We start from the raw sequence: 17,495 nt of genomic DNA, 5'->3' as shown, positions 1-17,495 counted from the left end.
CTGTGCGGTCAGGTCTGCGGTCCCCTATGGACTCAGCGGTCATGTTCTGTGTGGTCAGGTCTGCGGTCCCCTATGGACTCAGCGGTCATGATCTGTGCGGTCAGGTCTGCGGTCCCCTATGGACTCAGCGGTCATGTTCTGTGCGGTCCTCTGTGGCTCCGCCCCTCCACCCAGAACGAATACTCGGGGATCGTAGGGCGTGCCGGGCAGAGTCGGAATGAAGACGAATGTTGGGAATCGATGATAATGATATTTATTTTTTTTTCATATAAAATTACAGAAAGCAGCCAGGCCGGGGATGGGGGGGAGGGGCGGACAGAGCTGATTGGACTGTCATCACAAGCTCCGCCCAGGAGGATCACAAACGATTCTTCCAGCAATTATTCATATAAGATTGGAGCAGAGTTGTGTCAGCAGGTCCACGAATGGGCGGAGCATACATCACATGTTCTCAGTCTGAGCAGCCAATCACATTGATGCAGCAGGTGGCGGTGCGTAGTGGGCGGAGCATACATCACATGTTCTCAGTCTGAGCAGCCAATCACATTGATGCAGCAGTTGGCGGTGCGTAGTGGGCGGAGCATACATCACATGTTCTCAGTCTGAGCAGCCAATCACATTCACGCAGCAGGTGGCATTGCGTAGTGGGCGGAGCATGCATCACATGTTCTCAGTCTGAGCAGCCAATCACATTGATGCAGCAGGTGGCGGTGCGTAGTGGGCGGAGCATACATCACATGTTCTCAGTCTGAGCAGCCAATCACATTCACGCAGCAGGTGGCGGTGCGTAGTGGGCGGAGCATGCATCACATGTTCTCAGTCTGAGCAGCCAATCACATTCATGCAGCAGGTGGCAGTGCGTAGTGGGCGGAGCATGCATCACATGTTCTCAGTCTGAGCAGCCAATCACATTCATGCAGCAGGTGGCAGTGCGTAGTGGGCGGAGCTCATTCTACGCGGGGGAAGAGCAGGAATCCGCTGAACACGCTGCTGCTGGCGTCTTTACTGGCGATTCTGCGGCTCTTGGCGTCGGTCTCCAGCCACACCTGGTCGTTGCGGTCCAGGTTGATGACGGTTCCTCCAGAGTTGACCTGGTTGCGGTTGGACGTGTTCCGGTCGCAGAAGCTGAGCAGTTTCTTGGCGTTGTTGGCCCCGAGTTTGGCCCAGATATGGAGGCAGAGATCTCCGATGGAGACCACCTGGAAGGTGAAGTAATAGTAGCCGGGCTCGGCACAGAGGAAGCGCCCCGAGGAGCCGTCATACACCCCCTCCTGATTGGTGATGATGTCCCCGAAGAGCAACATGTTCTCCTTCATGCCGGTGTAGACCGCTGAGAACGCCGGCCGCTGCTGGCTCCTGCCATCCGCCATCGCTCCTTTGGATCCAGGTAGGCCGGGCTCTCCTGGAGGCCCTAGGGGCCCCTCTGGACCCTTGTATCCTATAGAGCCAGGCTCGCCAGGGGCCCCGGGGTCTCCGGCATCACCTTTGCTCATTGTTAACCCAGAACGTCGACCGCCATCTCCTGAAAGAGGGAAAAGAGGACATGGGTGTCGGAGGAGCGCCGACTATCCACCAAAACTCCACCTTTCAATATGGCCGACTAAGGACAACCCATCATGATCTCACCTGCCAATCCTACAACAGGACAGAATACCCCCCAACTCCGCCTATTTCTATACCTCCAACCCAACTCCGCCTACCTCTATACCTCCAACCCAACTCCACCTACTTCTATACCTTCACCTCCAACCCAACTCCGCCTACTTCTATAGCTCTACCTCAAAGCCAACTCCACCTACTTCTATACCTTCACCTCCAACCCAACTCCGCCTATTTCTATACCTCCAACCCAACTCCGCCTACCTCTATACCTCCAACCCAACTCCACCTACTTCTATACCTTCACCTCCAACCCAACTCCGCCTACTTCTATAGCTCTACCTCAAAGCCAACTCCACCTACTTCTATACCTTCACCTCCAACCCAACTCCGCCTACTTCTTTACCTCCAACCCAACTCTGCCTACTTCTTTACCTCCAACCCAACTCCACCTACTTCTATACCTTTACTTCCAACCCAACTCCACCTACTTCTATACCTTTACTTCCAACCCAACTCCACCTACTTCTATACCTCCAACCCAACTCCGCCTACTTCTATACCTCCACCTCCAACCTAACTCCACCTACTTCTATACCTCCAACCCAACCCAACTCCACCTACTTCTATACCTCCAACCCAACTCCACCTACTTCTATACCTCCAACCCAACTCCACCTACTTCTATACCTCCAACCCAACTCCACCTACTTCTATACCTCCACATCCAACCCAACTCCACCTACTTCTATACCTCCACATCCAACCTAACTCCACCTACTTCTATACCTCCAACCCAACTCCGCATACTTCTATACCTCCACCTCCAACCCAACTCCACCTACTTCTATACCTGCAACCCAACTCCGCCTACTTCTATACCTGCAACCCAACTCCACCTACTTCTATACCTGCAACCCAACTCCGCCTACTTCTATACCTCCAACCCAACTCCACCTACTTCTATACCTCCAACCCAACTCCACCTACTTCTATACCTGCAACCCAACTCCACCTACTTCTATACCTGCAACCCAACTCCACCTACTTCTATACCTGCAACCCAACTCCACCTACTTCTATACCTCCAACCCAACTCCACCTACTTCTATACCTCCAACCTAACTCCACCTACTTCTATACCTCCACATCCAACCTAACTCCACCTACTTCTATACCTCCAACCCAACTCCACCTACTTCTATACCTCCAACCCAACCCAACTCCACCTACTTCTATACCTCCACGTCCAACCCAACTCCACCTACTTCTATACCTCCACCTCCAACCCAACTCCACCTACTTCTATACCTCCAACCCAACTCCACATACTTCTATTCCTCCAACCCAACTCCACCTACTTCTATACCTCCACATCCAACCTAACTCCACCTACTTCTATACCTCCAACCCAACTCCGCCTACTTCTATACCTCCAACCCAACTCCGCCTACTTCTATACCTCCACCTCCAACCCAACTTCACCTACTTCTATACCCCCAACCCAACTCCACCTACTTCTATACCTCCAACCCAACTCCGCCTACTTCTATACCTGCAACCCAACTCCGCCTACTTCTATACCTGCAACCCAACTCCACCTACTTCTATACCTGCAACCCAACTCCACCTACTTCTATACCTCCAACCCAAGTCCACCTACTTCTATACCTCCAACCCAACTCCACCTACTTCTATACCTCCAACCCAACTTCACCTACTTCTATACCTCCAACCCAACTCCACCTACTTCTATACCTCCAACCCAACTCCACCTACTTCTATACCGCCACCTCCAACCCAACTCCACCTACTTCTATACCTCCAACCCAACTCCACCTACTTCTATACCTCCACATCCAACCCAACTCCACCTACTTCTATACCTCCACATCCAACCTAACTCCACCTACTTCTATACCTCCAACCCAACTCCGCATACTTCTATACCTCCACCTCCAACCCAACTCCACCTACTTCTATACCTGCAACCCAACTCCGCCTACTTCTATACCTGCAACCCAACTCCACCTACTTCTATACCTGCAACCCAACTCCGCCTACTTCTATACCTCCAACCCAACTCCACCTACTTCTATACCTCCAACCCAACTCCACCTACTTCTATACCTGCAACCCAACTCCACCTACTTCTATACCTGCAACCCAACTCCACCTACTTCTATACCTGCAACCCAACTCCACCTACTTCTATACCTCCAACCCAACTCCACCTACTTCTATACCTCCAACCTAACTCCACCTACTTCTATACCTCCACATCCAACCTAACTCCACCTACTTCTATACCTCCAACCCAACTCCACCTACTTCTATACCTCCAACCCAACCCAACTCCACCTACTTCTATACCTCCACGTCCAACCCAACTCCACCTACTTCTATACCTCCACCTCCAACCCAACTCCACCTACTTCTATACCTCCAACCCAACTCTGCCTACTTCTATACCTCCAACCCAACTCCGCCTACTTCTATACCTCCAACCCAACTCCGCCTACTTCTATACCTCCAACCCAACTCCGCCTACTTCTATACCTCCACCTCCAACCCAACTTCACCTACTTCTATACCTCCAACCCAACTCCACCTACTTCTATACCTCCAACCCAACTCCGCCTACTTCTATACCTGCAACCCAACTCCGCCTACTTCTATACCTGCAACCCAACTCCACCTACTTCTATACCTGCAACCCAACTCCACCTACTTCTATACCTCCAACCCAAGTCCACCTACTTCTATACCTCCAACCCAACTCCACCTACTTCTATACCTCCAACCCAACTTCACCTACTTCTATACCTCCAACCCAACTCCACCTACTTCTATACCTCCACATCCAACCCAACTCCACCTACTTCTATACCTCCAACCCAACTCCACCTACTTCTATACCTCCACATCCAACCCAACTCCACCTACTTCTATACCTCCAACCCAACTCCACCTACTTCTATTCCTCCAACCCAACTCCACCTACTTCTATACCTCCACATCCAACCCAACTCCACCTACTTCTATTCCTCCAACCCAACTCCACCTACTTCTATACCTCCACCTCCAACCTAACTCCACCTACTTCTATACCTCCAACCCAACTCCGCCTACTTCTATACCTCCAACCCAACTCTGCCTACTTCTATACCTCCAACCCAACTCCGCCTACTTCTATACCTCCAACCCAACTCTGCCTACTTCTATACCTCCAACCCAACTCCGCCTACTTCTATACCTCCAACCCAACTCCGCCTACTTCTATACCTCCAACCCAACTCCGCCTACTTCTATACCTCCAACCCAACTCTGCCTACTTCTATACCTCCAACCCAACTCCGCCTACTTCTATACCTCCAACCCAACTCCGCCTACTTCTATACCTCCAACCCAACTCCGCCTACTTATATACCTCCAACCCAACTCCGCCTACTTCTATACCTCCAACCCAACTCCGCCTACTTCTATACCTCCACCTCCAACCTAACTCCGCCTACTTCTATACCTCCACTTCCAAGCCAACTGCACCTACTTCTATACCTCCACCTCCAAGCCAACTCCGCCTACTTCTATACCTCCACCTCCAAGCCAACTCTGCATGCTCCTATACCTCCACTTCTCCCAACTCCACCTACTTCTATACCTCCACCTCCAAGCCAACTCCGCCTACTCCTATACCTCCACCTCTTCTCCCAACTCCGCATACTTCTATACCTCCACCTCCAAGCCAACTCCGCCTACTCCTATACCTCCACCTCTTCTCCCAACTCCGCCTACTTCTATACCTCCACCTCCAAGCCAACTCCGCATACTCCTATACCTCCACCTCCAACCCAACTCCGCCTACTTCTATACCTCCACCTCCAAGCCAACTCCGCCTACTCCTATACCTCCACCTCTTCTCCTAACTCCGCCTACTTCTGTACCTCCACCTCTAACCCAACTCCGCCTACTTCTATCCCTCCACTTCTTATCCCAACTCCGCCTACTCCTTTACCTCCACCTCCAACCCAACTTCGCCTACTTCTGTCCCTCCACTTCTTATCTCAACTCTGCCTACTCCTATACATCCACCTCTTATCCCAACTCCGCCTACTTCTATAACGCCACCTCTTATCCCAACTCCGCCTACTCCTATACCTCCACCTCCAACCAAACTCCGCCTACTCCTATATCTCCACCTCTTATCCCAACTCCGCCTACTCCTATACCTCCAGCTCTTCTCCCAACTCCGCCTACTTCTATACCTCCAACCCAACTCCGCCTACTCCTATACCTCCACCTCTTCTCCCAACTCCACCTACTTCTATACCCGTATTATAACCCTGGAGTATTATAATAGCAGATGGGGGTGTTGCCCCCGGTGTCTTGGGGTCAGGCTCATACCGGGGTCCCCTTGGTCTCCCTTCTGTCCAGGTCTTCCATGGCGCCCAGGATGACCACTCTGTCCATCAGTGGCCTTGCAGACATCTAATTGGTGGGATGATGTGCAAAGAAATCCGACCAATAGTAGGCTGAGAAGCAGCCTGGGGCTCCCCATGGTTTCCTGCGAAGGGAAATATCACAGTCAGTGCAGTAACCCATAGCAACCAGACGGCGCCCATCACTGACAGCGCACTGCAAGATTTCTGTCCGATATAAAATTCATAGGAACAGCCATGCGGTGGGTATAGGGGCCATATAGCAGGGGTGTATGTAGGGACCCCATAGTAGGGGTGTGTTTAGGGACCCCATAGTAGGGGTGTGTGTAGGGACCCCATAGCAGAGGTGTGTGTAGGGACCCCATAGCAGAGGTGTGTGTAGAGACCCCATAGCAGAGGTGTGTGTAGGGACCCTATAGCAGAGGTGTGTGTAGGGACCCCATACAGAGGTGTGTGTAGGGACCCCATAGCAGGGGTGTGTGTAGGGACCCCATACAGAGGTGTTTGTAGGGACCCCATAGCAGGGGTGTGTGTAGGGACCCCATACAGAGGTGTTTGTAGGGACCCCATACAGAGGTGTTTGTAGGGACCCCATAGCAGGGGTGTGTGTAGGGACCCCATAGCAGAGGTGTGTGTGGGGGTCCCATAGCAGAGGTGTGTGTAGGGACCCTATAGCAGAGGTGTGTGTAGGGGCCCCATAGTAGGGGTGTGTTAAGGGACCCTATAGCAGAGGTGTGTGTAGGGGCCCCATAGTAGGGGTGTGTGTAGGGACACCATGCCAGAGGTGTGTGTAGGGACCCCATAGTAGGGGTGTGTGTAGGGACCCTATAGCAGAGGTGTGTTTAGGGACCCCATAGCAGGGGTGTGTGTAGGGACCCCATAGCAGAGGTGTGTGTGGGGGTCCCATAGTAGGGGTGTGTGTAGGGACCCCATAGCAGAGGTGTGTTTAGGGACCCCATAGCAGGGGTGTGTGTAGGGACCCCATAGCAGAGGTGTGTGTGGGGGTCCCATAGTAGGGGTGTGTGTAGAAGCAGTCCAGTGTATATAGATCAGTGCATGAGGGGTGACAGTACAGGGTATATAGCTCAGGTATACAGAGGTCAGTATGGGGTATATAGCTCAGGTATACAGAGGTCAGTATGGGGTATATAGCTCAGGTATACAGAGGTCAGTATGGGGTATATAGCTCAGGTATACAGAGGTCAGTCGGGGGTATATAGCTCAGTATACAGAGGTCAGTATGGGGTATATAGCTCAGGTATACAGAGGTCAGTATGGGGTATATAGCTCAGGTATACAGAGGTCAGTATGGGGTATATAGCTCAGGTATACAGAGGTCAGTATGGGGTATATAGCTCAGGTATACAGAGGTCAGTCTGGGGTATATAGCTCAGGTATACAGAGGTCAGTATGGGGTATATAGCTCAGGTATACAGAGGTCAGTATGGGGTATATAGCTCAGGTATACAGAGGTCAGTATGGGGGTATATAGCTCAGGTATACAGAGGTCAGTCTGGGGTATATAGCTCAGGTATACAGAGGTCAGTCTGGGGTATATAGCTCAGGTATACAGAGGTCAGTATGGGGTATATAGCTCAGTATACAGAGGTCAGTATGGGGTATATAGCTCAGTATACAGAGGTCAGTATGGGGTATATAGCTCAGTATACAGAGGTCAGTATGGGGTATATAGCTCAGGTATACAGAGGTCAGTATGGGGTATATAGCTCAGGTATACAGAGGTCAGTCGGGGGTATATAGCTCAGGTATACAGAGGTCAGTCTGGGGTATATAGCTCAGGTATACAGAGGTCAGTATGGGGTATATAGCTCAGGTATACAGAGGTCAGTATGGGGTATATAGCTCAGGTATACAGAGGTCAGTCGGGGGTATATAGCTCAGGTATACAGAGGTCAGTATGGGGTATATAGCTCAGGTATACAGAGGTCAGTATGGGGTATATAGCTCAGGTATACAGAGGTCAGTCGGGGGTATATAGCTCAGGTATACAGAGGTCAGTATGGGGTATATAGCTCAGGTATACAGAGGTCAGTATGGGGTATATAGCTCAGGTATACAGAGGTCAGTCGGGGGTATATAGCTCAGGTATACAGAGGTCAGTCGGGGGTATATAGCTCAGTATACAGAGGTCAGTACAGGGTATATAGCTCAGGTATACAGAGGTCAGTATGGGGTATATAGCTCAGGTATACAGAGGTCAGTATGGGGGTATATAGCTCAGGTATACAGAGGTCAGTCGGGGGTATATAGCTCAGGTATACAGAGGTCAGTCTGGGGTATATAGCTCAGGTATACAGAGGTCAGTATGGGGTATATAGCTCAGTATACAGAGGTCAGTATGGGGTATATAGCTCAGTATACAGAGGTCAGTATGGGGTATATAGCTCAGTATACAGAGGTCAGTATGGGGTATATAGCTCAGGTATACAGAGGTCAGTATGGGGTATATAGCTCAGGTATACAGAGGTCAGTCGGGGGTATATAGCTCAGGTATACAGAGGTCAGTCTGGGGTATATAGCTCAGGTATACAGAGGTCAGTATGGGGTATATAGCTCAGGTATACAGAGGTCAGTATGGGGTATATAGCTCAGGTATACAGAGGTCAGTATGGGGTATATAGCTCAGGTATACAGAGGTCAGTATGGGGTATATAGCTCAGGTATACAGAGGTCAGTCTGGGGTATATAGCTCAGGTATACAGAGGTCAGTCTGGGGTATATAGCTCAGGTATACAGAGGTCAGTTTGGGGTATATAGCTCAGGTATACAGAGGTCAGTATGGGGTATATAGCTCAGGTATACAGAGGTCAGTATGGGGGTATATAGCTCAGGTATACAGAGGTCAGTATGGGGTATATAGCTCAGGTATACAGAGGTCAGTATGGGGTATATAGCTCAGGTATACAGAGGTCAGTCGGGGGTATATAGCTCAGGTATACAGAGGTCAGTATGGGGTATATAGCTCAGGTATACAGAGGTCAGTATGGGGTATATAGCTCAGGTATACAGAGGTCAGTATGGGGTATATAGCTCAGGTATACAGAGGTCAGTCGGGGGTATATAGCTCAGGTATACAGAGGTCAGTCGGGGGTATATAGCTCAGGTATACAGAGGTCAGTATGGGGTATATAGCTCAGGTATACAGAGGTCAGTCGGGGGTATATAGCTCAGGTATACAGAGGTCAGTCGGGGGTATATAGCTCAGGTATACAGAGGTCAGTCTGGGGTATATAGCTCAGGTATACAGAGGTCAGTATGGGGTATATAGCTCAGGTATACAGAGGTCAGTCGGGGGTATATAGCTCAGGTATACAGAGGTCAGTATGGGGTATATAGCTCAGGTATACAGAGGTCAGTATGGGGTATATAGCTCAGGTATACAGAGGTCAGTCGGGGGTATATAGCTCAGGTATACAGAGGTCAGTATGGGGTATATAGCTCAGGTATACAGAGGTCAGTATGGGGTATATAGCTCAGGTATACAGAGGTCAGTCGGGGGTATATAGCTCAGTATACAGAGGTCAGTCTGGGGTATATAGCTCAGGTATACAGAGGTCAGTATGGGGTATATAGCTCAGGTATACAGAGGTCAGTATGGGGTATATAGCTCAGTATACAGAGGTCAGTATGGGGTATATAGCTCAGGTATACAGAGGTCAGTATGGGGTATATAGCTCAGGTATACAGAGGTCAGTCTGGGGGTATATAGCTCAGGTATACAGAGGTCAGTATGGGGTATATAGCTCAGGTATACAGAGGTCAGTTTGGGGTATATAGCTCAGGTATACAGAGGTCAGTATGGGGTATATAGCTCAGGTATACAGAGGTCAGTATGGGGTATATAGCTCAGGTATACAGAGGTCAGTATGGGGTATATAGCTCAGGTATACAGAGGTCAGTATGGGGTATATAGCTCAGGTATACAGAGGTCAGTATGGGGTATATAGCTCAGGTATACAGAGGTCAGTATGGGGGTATATAGCTCAGGTATACAGAGGTCAGTCGGGGGTATATAGCTCAGGTATACAGAGGTCAGTATGGGGGTATATAGCTCAGGTATACAGAGGTCAGTATGGGGTATATAGCTCAGGTATACAGAGGTCAGTCTGGGGTATATAGCTCAGGTATACAGAGGTCAGTATGGGGTATATAGCTCAGGTATACAGAGGTCAGTATGGGGTATATAGCTCAGGTATACAGAGGTCAGTATGGGGTATATAGCTCAGGTATACAGAGGTCAGTATGGGGTATATAGCTCAGGTATACAGAGGTCAGTATGGGGTATATAGCTCAGTATACAGAGGTCAGTATGGGGTATATAGCTCAGTATACAGAGGTCAGTATGGGGTATATAGCTCAGGTATACAGAGGTCAGTCTGGGGTATATAGCTCAGGTATACAGAGGTCAGTATGGGGTATATAGCTCAGGTATACAGAGGTCAGTATGGGGTTAATAGCTCAGGTATACAGAGGTCAGTCGGGGGTATATAGCTCAGGTATACAGAGGTCAGTATGGGGTATATAGCTCAGGTATACAGAGGTCAGTCTGGGGTATATAGCTCAGGTATACAGAGGTCAGTCGGGGGTATATAGCTCAGGTATACAGAGGTCAGTATGGGGTATATAGCTCAGGTATACAGAGGTCAGTATGGGGTATATAGCTCAGGTATACAGAGGTCAGTACAGGGTATATAGCTCAGGTATACAGAGGTCAGTCTGGGGTATATAGCTCAGGTATACAGAGGTCAGTATGGGGTATATAGCTCAGGTATACAGAGGTCAGTATGGGGTATATAGCTCAGGTATACAGAGGTCAGTCTGGGGTATATATCTCAGGTATACAGAGGTCAGTATGGGGGTATATAGCTCAGGTATACAGAGGTCAGTATGGGGTATATAGCTCAGGTATACAGAGGTCAGTATGGGGTATATAGCTCAGGTATACAGAGGTCAGTATGGGGTATATAGCTCAGGTATACAGAGGTCAGTCTGGGGTATATAGCTCAGGTATACAGAGGTCAGTATGGGGTATATAGCTCAGGTATACAGAGGTCAGTCTGGGGTATATAGCTCAGGTATACAGAGGTCAGTATGGGGTATATAGCTCAGGTATACAGAGGTCAGTATGGGGTATATAGCTCAGGTATACAGAGGTCAGTCTGGGGTATATAGCTCAGGTATACAGAGGTCAGTATGGGGTATATAGCTCAGGTATACAGAGGTCAGTATGGGGGTATATAGCTCAGTATACAGAGGTCAGTCTGGGGTATATAGCTCAGGTATACAGAGGTCAGTCGGGGGTATATAGCTCAGTATACAGAGGTCAGTCGGGGGTATATAGCTCAGGTATACAGAGGTCAGTCTGGGGTATATAGCTCAGGTATACAGAGGTCAGTCGGGGGTATATAGCTCAGGTATACAGAGGTCAGTATGGGGGTATATAGCTCAGGTATACAGAGGTCAGTATGGGGTTAATAGCTCAGGTATACAGAGGTCAGTCGGGGGTATATAGCTCAGTATACAGAGGTCAGTATGGGGTATATAGCTCAGTATACAGAGGTCAGTATGGGGTATATAGCTCAGGTATACAGAGGTCAGTCGGGGGTATATAGCTCAGGTATACAGAGGTCAGTCTGGGGTATATACTGTGGGGGGTGGTATATACTGGGACCAGTAACTCACCTGCACTGGGAGCTCAGCCTCTGGACGGGACTCTGCAGAGATCTGAACTCACTTCTCCTTTCCATGCATTCTTCACCAGAAGAGGAGGAACCCCCCCCCCCCCCATACACATGGGAGTTTCCTGAGCAGAAGAGCTGACACTCTATTGTATGATGGGGGGGGGGGTATCTCCTTTATCAGACCCCCCTATCAGATCAGGTGGAGGCAGTGGGGGTTGGGAGGTGATAAATGATAGAATAGTATGAGATGTGCTCTGTACTGCGCTACTTGTCATGTTGGTGTCATAGAATATTGGAATCATTGAACAAAATAGGCAGCAAGATGGCTGAGGGGTGACCAGGGAGGCGGCTGGGACACATCTGCATGGAGTTTGTCTGTGTGAGTTCAATGGGAGAGCTTCCCCCTTCTACAAAGTAGAAACATTTCTGTACCAAATATCTCCAACCAACTCACTGCGGCCAGGACTGCGCTACACCATATGTCAGCGCCACATAGAACCACAGGAGAGATATATATATATACAGCATGGGGGGGGCTCTGCGGAAAGAATGGTCATAGAGCGCCACCTGATGGAGGAAAAGAAGAATGAGACGAGGCAAACCAAGGCAACTATACTGTATATAAATGGTCATTTCACCCCCCTTATTATACCCCAACCCCCCCTCCATCCCTCTATTATATCCCAACCCCCCCCTCTGTCCCCCCATTATACCCCAACCCCCCCTCTGTCCCCCATTATACCCCAATCCCCCCTCTGTCCCCCCATTATACCCCAACCCCCCCTCTGTCCCACCATTATACCCCAATCCCCCCTCTGTCCCCCCATTATACCCCAACCCCCCCTCTGTCCCCCCATTATACCCCAATCCCCCCTCCATCCCTCTATTATATCCCAACCCCCCCCTCTGTCCCCCCATTATACCCCAACCCCCCCTCTGTCCCCCATTATACCCCAATCCCCCCTCCGTCCCTCTATTATACCCCAATCCCCCCTCCGTCCCTCTATTATACACCAATCCCCCCTCCGTCCCTCTATTATACCCCAATCCCCCCTCTGTCCCCCCATTATACCCCAACCCCCCCTCTGTCCCCCCCATTATACCCCGATCCCCCCTCCGTCCCTCTATTATACCCCAACCCCCCCTCCATCCCCCCATTATACCCCAATCCCCCCTCCGTCCCTCGAATATACCCCAACCCCCCCTCCGTCCCCCCATTATACCCCAATCCCCCCTCCGTCCCTCTATTATACCCCAATCCCCCCTCCGTCCCTCTATTATACCCCAATCCCCCCTCCGTCCCTCTATTATACCCCAATCCCCCCTCTGTCCCCCCATTATACCCCAACCCCCCCTCTGTCCCCCCCCATTATACCCCGATCCCCCCTCCGTCCCCCCATTATACCCCAATCCCCCCTCCGTCCCTCTATTATACCCCAATCCCCCCTCCGTCCCTCTATTATACCCCAACCCCCCTCCGTTCCTCCATTATACCCCAACCCCCCCTCTGTCCCCTCATTATACCCCAATCCCCCCTCTGTACCTCTATTATACCCCGATCCCTCCTCCGTCCCTCTATTATACCCCGATCCCCCCTCCGTCCCTCTATTACACCCCGATCCCCCCTCCGTCCCTCTATTATACCCCCATCCCCCCTCCGTCCCTCTATTATACCCCAATCCCCCCTCCGTCCCTCTATTATACCCCAATCCCCCCTCCGTCCCTCTATTATACCCCAATCCCCTCTCCGCCCCTCTATTGTACCCCAATCCCCCCCTCCATCCCTCTATTGAACCCCAATTCTCTCTCCATCCCTCTATTATACCCCGATCCCCCCTCCATCCCTCTACTGTACCCCAATCCCCCCTCCGTCCCTTTATTATACCCCAATCCCCCCCTCCATCCCTCTATTATACCCCGATCCCCCCTCCGTCCCTCTATAATACCCCGATCCCCCCTCCGTCCCTCTATAATACCCCGATCCCCCCTCCGTCCCTCTATTATACCCCGATCCCCCCTCCGTCCCTCTATTATACCCCGATCCCCCCTCCGTCCCTCTATTATACCCCGATCCCCCCTCCGTCCCTCTATTATACCCCGATCCCCCCTCCGTCCTCTATAATACCCCGATCCCCCCTCCGTCCCTCTATTATACCCCGATCCCCCCTCCGTCCCTCTATAATACCCCGATCCCCCCTCCGTCCCTCTATTATACCCCGATCCCCCCTCCGTCCCTCTATAATACCCCGATCCCCCCTCCGTCCCTCTATTATACCCCGATCCCCCCTCCGTCCCTCTATTATACCCCGATCCCCCCTCCGTCCCTCTATTATACCCCGATCCCTCCTCCGTCCTTCGATTATACCCCAATCCCCCCTCCGTCCCTCTATTATACCCCCATCCCCCTTCCGTCCCTCTATTATACCCCAATCCCCCCCCGTCCCTCTATTATACCCCAATCCCCCCTCCGTCACTCTATTATACCCCCATCCCCCTTCCGTCCCTCTATTATACCCCAATCCCCCCTCCGTCCCTCTATTATACCCCAATCCCCCCTCCGTCCCTCTATTATACCCCCATCCCCCCTCCGTCCCTCTATTATACCCCCATCCCCCCTCCGTCCCTCTATTATACCCCCATCCCCCCTCCGTCCCTCTATTATACCCCGATCCCCCCTCCGTCCCTCTATTATACCCCGATCCCCCCACAGTCCCTCTATTATACCCCGATCCCCCCTCCGTCCCTCTATTATACCCCCATCCCCCCTCCGTCCCTCTATTATACCCCAATCCCCCCTCCGTCCCTCTATTATACCCCAATCCCCCCTCCGTCCCTCTATTATACCCCGATCCCTCCTCCGTCCCTCTATTATACCCCTCCTCCGTCCCTCTATTATACCCCCATCCCCCCTCCATCCCTCTATTATACCCCCCCTCCGTCCCTCTATTATACCCCGATCCCCCCTCCGTCCCTCTATTATACCCCGATCCCCCCTCCGTCCCTCTATTGTACCCCGATCCCCCCTCCGTCCCTCTATTGTACCCCGATCCCCCCTCCGTCCCTCTATTGTACCCCGATTCCCCCCTCCGTCCCTCTATTATACCCCGATCCCCCCCTCCGTCCCTCTATTGTACCCCGATCCCCCCTCCGTCCCTCTATTATACCCCGATTCCCCCTCCGTCCCTCTATTATACCCCGATCCCCCCTCCGTCCCTCTATTGTACCCCGATCCCCCCTCCGTCCCTCTATTATATCCTGATCCCCCCTCCATCCCTCTATTGTACCCCGATCCCCCCTCCGTCCCTCTATTGTACCCCGATCCTCCCTCCATCCCTCTATTATACCCCGATTCCCCCTCTGTCCCTCTATTATATCCCGATCCCCCCTCCGTCCCTCTATTATACCCCCATCCCCCCTCCGTCCCTCTATTATACCCCGATCCCCCCTCCGTCCCCCCCATTATACCCCGATCCCCCCTCCGTCCCTCTATTATACCCCGATCCCCCCTCCGTCCCTCTATTATACCCCGATCCCCCCTCCGTCCCTCTATTATACCCCGATCCCCCCTCCGTCCCTCTATTATACCCCGATCCCCCCCTCCGTCCCTCTATTATACCCCGATCCCCCCTCCGTCCCTCTATTATACCCCGATCCCCCCCTCCGTCCCTCTATTATACCCCGATCCCCCCTCCGTCCCTCTATTATACCCCGATCCCCCCTCCGTCCCCCCCATTATACCCCGATCCCCCCTCCGTCCCTCTATTATACCCCGATCCCCCCTCCGTCCCTCTATTATACCCCGATCCCCCCTCCGTCCCTCTATTATACCCCGATCCCCCCCTCCGTCCCTCTATTATACCCCGATCCCCCCTCCGTCCCTCTATTATACCCCGATCCCCCCCTCCGTCCCTCTATTATACCCCGATCCCCCCCTCCGTCCCTCTATTATACCCCGATCCCCCCCTCCGTCCCTCTATTATACCCCGATCCCTCCTCCGTCCCTCTATTATACCCCGATCCCCCCTCCATCCTCTATTATACCCTAATCCCCCCTCCGTCCCTCTATTATATCCCGATCCCCCCTCCGTCCCTCTATTATATCCCGATCCCCCCTCCATCCTCTATTATACCCCGATCCCCCCTCCGTCCCTCTATTATACCCCAATCCCCCCTCCGTCCCTCTATTATACCCCCCTCCGTCCCTCTATTATACCCCGATCCCCCCTCCGTCCCTCTATTATACCCCGATCCCCCCTCCGTCCCTCTATTGTACCCCGATCCCCCCTCCGTCCCTCTATTATACCCCGATCCCCCCTCCGTCCCTCTATTATATCCCAGTCTATGAGTTGTGATGCAGTTTTAATAGTGACCAGGTGGTGGCAGCATAGGAACATGCTCAGACCTGCCCCAGGTGGATTGTGTCCAGGAGCACTTGGAGTGTGTCAGTTTCTGGCTGCAGATTTAACCCTTCACTGACTGAGGCTTTGATTAGTGTGTGAATTAACCCCTTCCCTGCCAGGGTAATAGAGCCGGCCTGTGACTGCTCATAAAGTGAACCTGTCAGGCCAGAAATATGGAAGCGGCCTCCCCCATGCTGGGATACCTACCTCAGAACAAGCATGCAGCCAGTGTTAATATGCTGAGCCCGGTGGGGGTCAGTAGTCATGGCGGTGAGCGGCGTCTCCTGTACATGAAGAGTTAATGTAGAATTTTCTGTCTGCGGACTCCGGAGGTTTTCCAATCTCTCTCCTGGTGGGAAATTCTCCGGCTGTCGATGGAATCTATTCTGGGGATGAGGAATTTCCGCCGCGGTGACATTTATCTCTGAAATAACAAGATATTGATAAACTATTAGTGAGGAGCAGATGGAACAATTGTGTCATTACCGCCCCAACGCATCAAAATGCCGCTGCCCAGGGGCCACACCGCCGGAGTTCTTCCTTATCATCTTGTATCCATCATTCGGGGTCACCGACAACACTCTCCCTCTTCTGACTGAGCACCCCCCCCCCCAGACTACTCAGTGACCGGATCCTCTGCGGTGCCGGTCCATTCAAATCTACCCAGCTGCTGGAAATCAATGACAACATTCAGTGCAGGAACCTGCTAGAGAAGTGGATACATTCATCAAATTGATGGTCAGTCCTCATTTGTGGCCCTCCTCCTCCTACAGGCCCCGGGATCAGTGCTCATCACATGACCCTCCATCTGTCCTGGGACAGAATATAATGCTGAAGGTGTCTTCTCATTCTCCCCCCATTGGTGGTGCTCTTTCCCAAGCTGGAGGTCTCTCCTCCCACTGTTCATTGGCACTGGGGACCATTATCCACGGGGCTCGGGGGTCATTATACATTGGGACTGGGGGGTCATTATACAATGGGACTGGGGGTTATCATTCATGCATTTGGGTCCTGCCAGAGGGGTTTGGGGATCATTACCTATTGGGAGTTATTATATAATGGGACTGGGGGTCATTATACTTTGGGACTGGGGGCCATTATCCATGGGGCTGGAGGTCCTCTTACATTGGGACTGGGGTCCATTATCCACGGGGCTGGGGTTAATTATACATTAGGGCTGAGGGTCACCATTCATGTATCTGGGGTCCTGCTGAAGGGACTGGGGGTCATTACCCACTGGGACTCAAGGTCATTAAATAATAGGATTGGGGGTCATTATACATTGGAACTGGGGGCCATTATCCATGGGGCTAGGGGTCATCCACTGGGACTGAGGGTCACCATTCATGTATCTG

General features: G+C 51.7%; 1 protein-coding gene across 1 annotated transcript; it reads right to left on the bottom strand.

Annotated features, from left to right (window-relative positions):
* Positions 1 to 237: 237 nt before the first annotated feature.
* On the bottom strand, positions 238 to 11,827 carry C1QA (complement C1q A chain). Its single transcript, XM_089667516.1, has 3 exons — positions 11,742 to 11,827; positions 6,004 to 6,163; positions 238 to 1,522 (listed from the first exon to the last, which is right to left on the bottom strand). Exons 2-3 carry the CDS (start codon positions 6,155 to 6,157, stop codon positions 948 to 950), a joined length of 729 nt encoding a protein of 242 aa, XP_089523642.1. The 5' UTR covers positions 6,158 to 6,163; positions 11,742 to 11,827; the 3' UTR covers positions 238 to 947.
* Between the last annotated feature and the right edge of the window lie 5,668 nt (positions 11,828 to 17,495).

The sequence above is a fragment of the Staurois parvus genome, unplaced genomic scaffold, assembly GCF_062004578.1.
Source record: "Staurois parvus isolate SC_StPar_1 unplaced genomic scaffold, SC_StPar_1.0 ptg003320l, whole genome shotgun sequence".
NCBI classification, from domain to species: domain Eukaryota; kingdom Metazoa; phylum Chordata; class Amphibia; order Anura; family Ranidae; genus Staurois; species Staurois parvus.
The sequence above is the reverse complement of the archived record's forward strand: the minus strand, read 5'-3'. Positions and strand labels throughout refer to the sequence as shown.

Bases quoted from the DNA above. Each gene is read 5' to 3' on its own strand.
- C1QA (XM_089667516.1), bottom strand. From the start codon at position 6,157: ATGGGGAGCCCCAGGCTGCTTCTCAGCCTACTATTGGTCGGATTTCTT. The intron at 1,523-6,003 runs GTATGAGCCTGA...TCCCTCTTTCAG, and splicing joins GGGAGACCAAGGGGACCCCG to GAGATGGCGGTCGACGTTCT.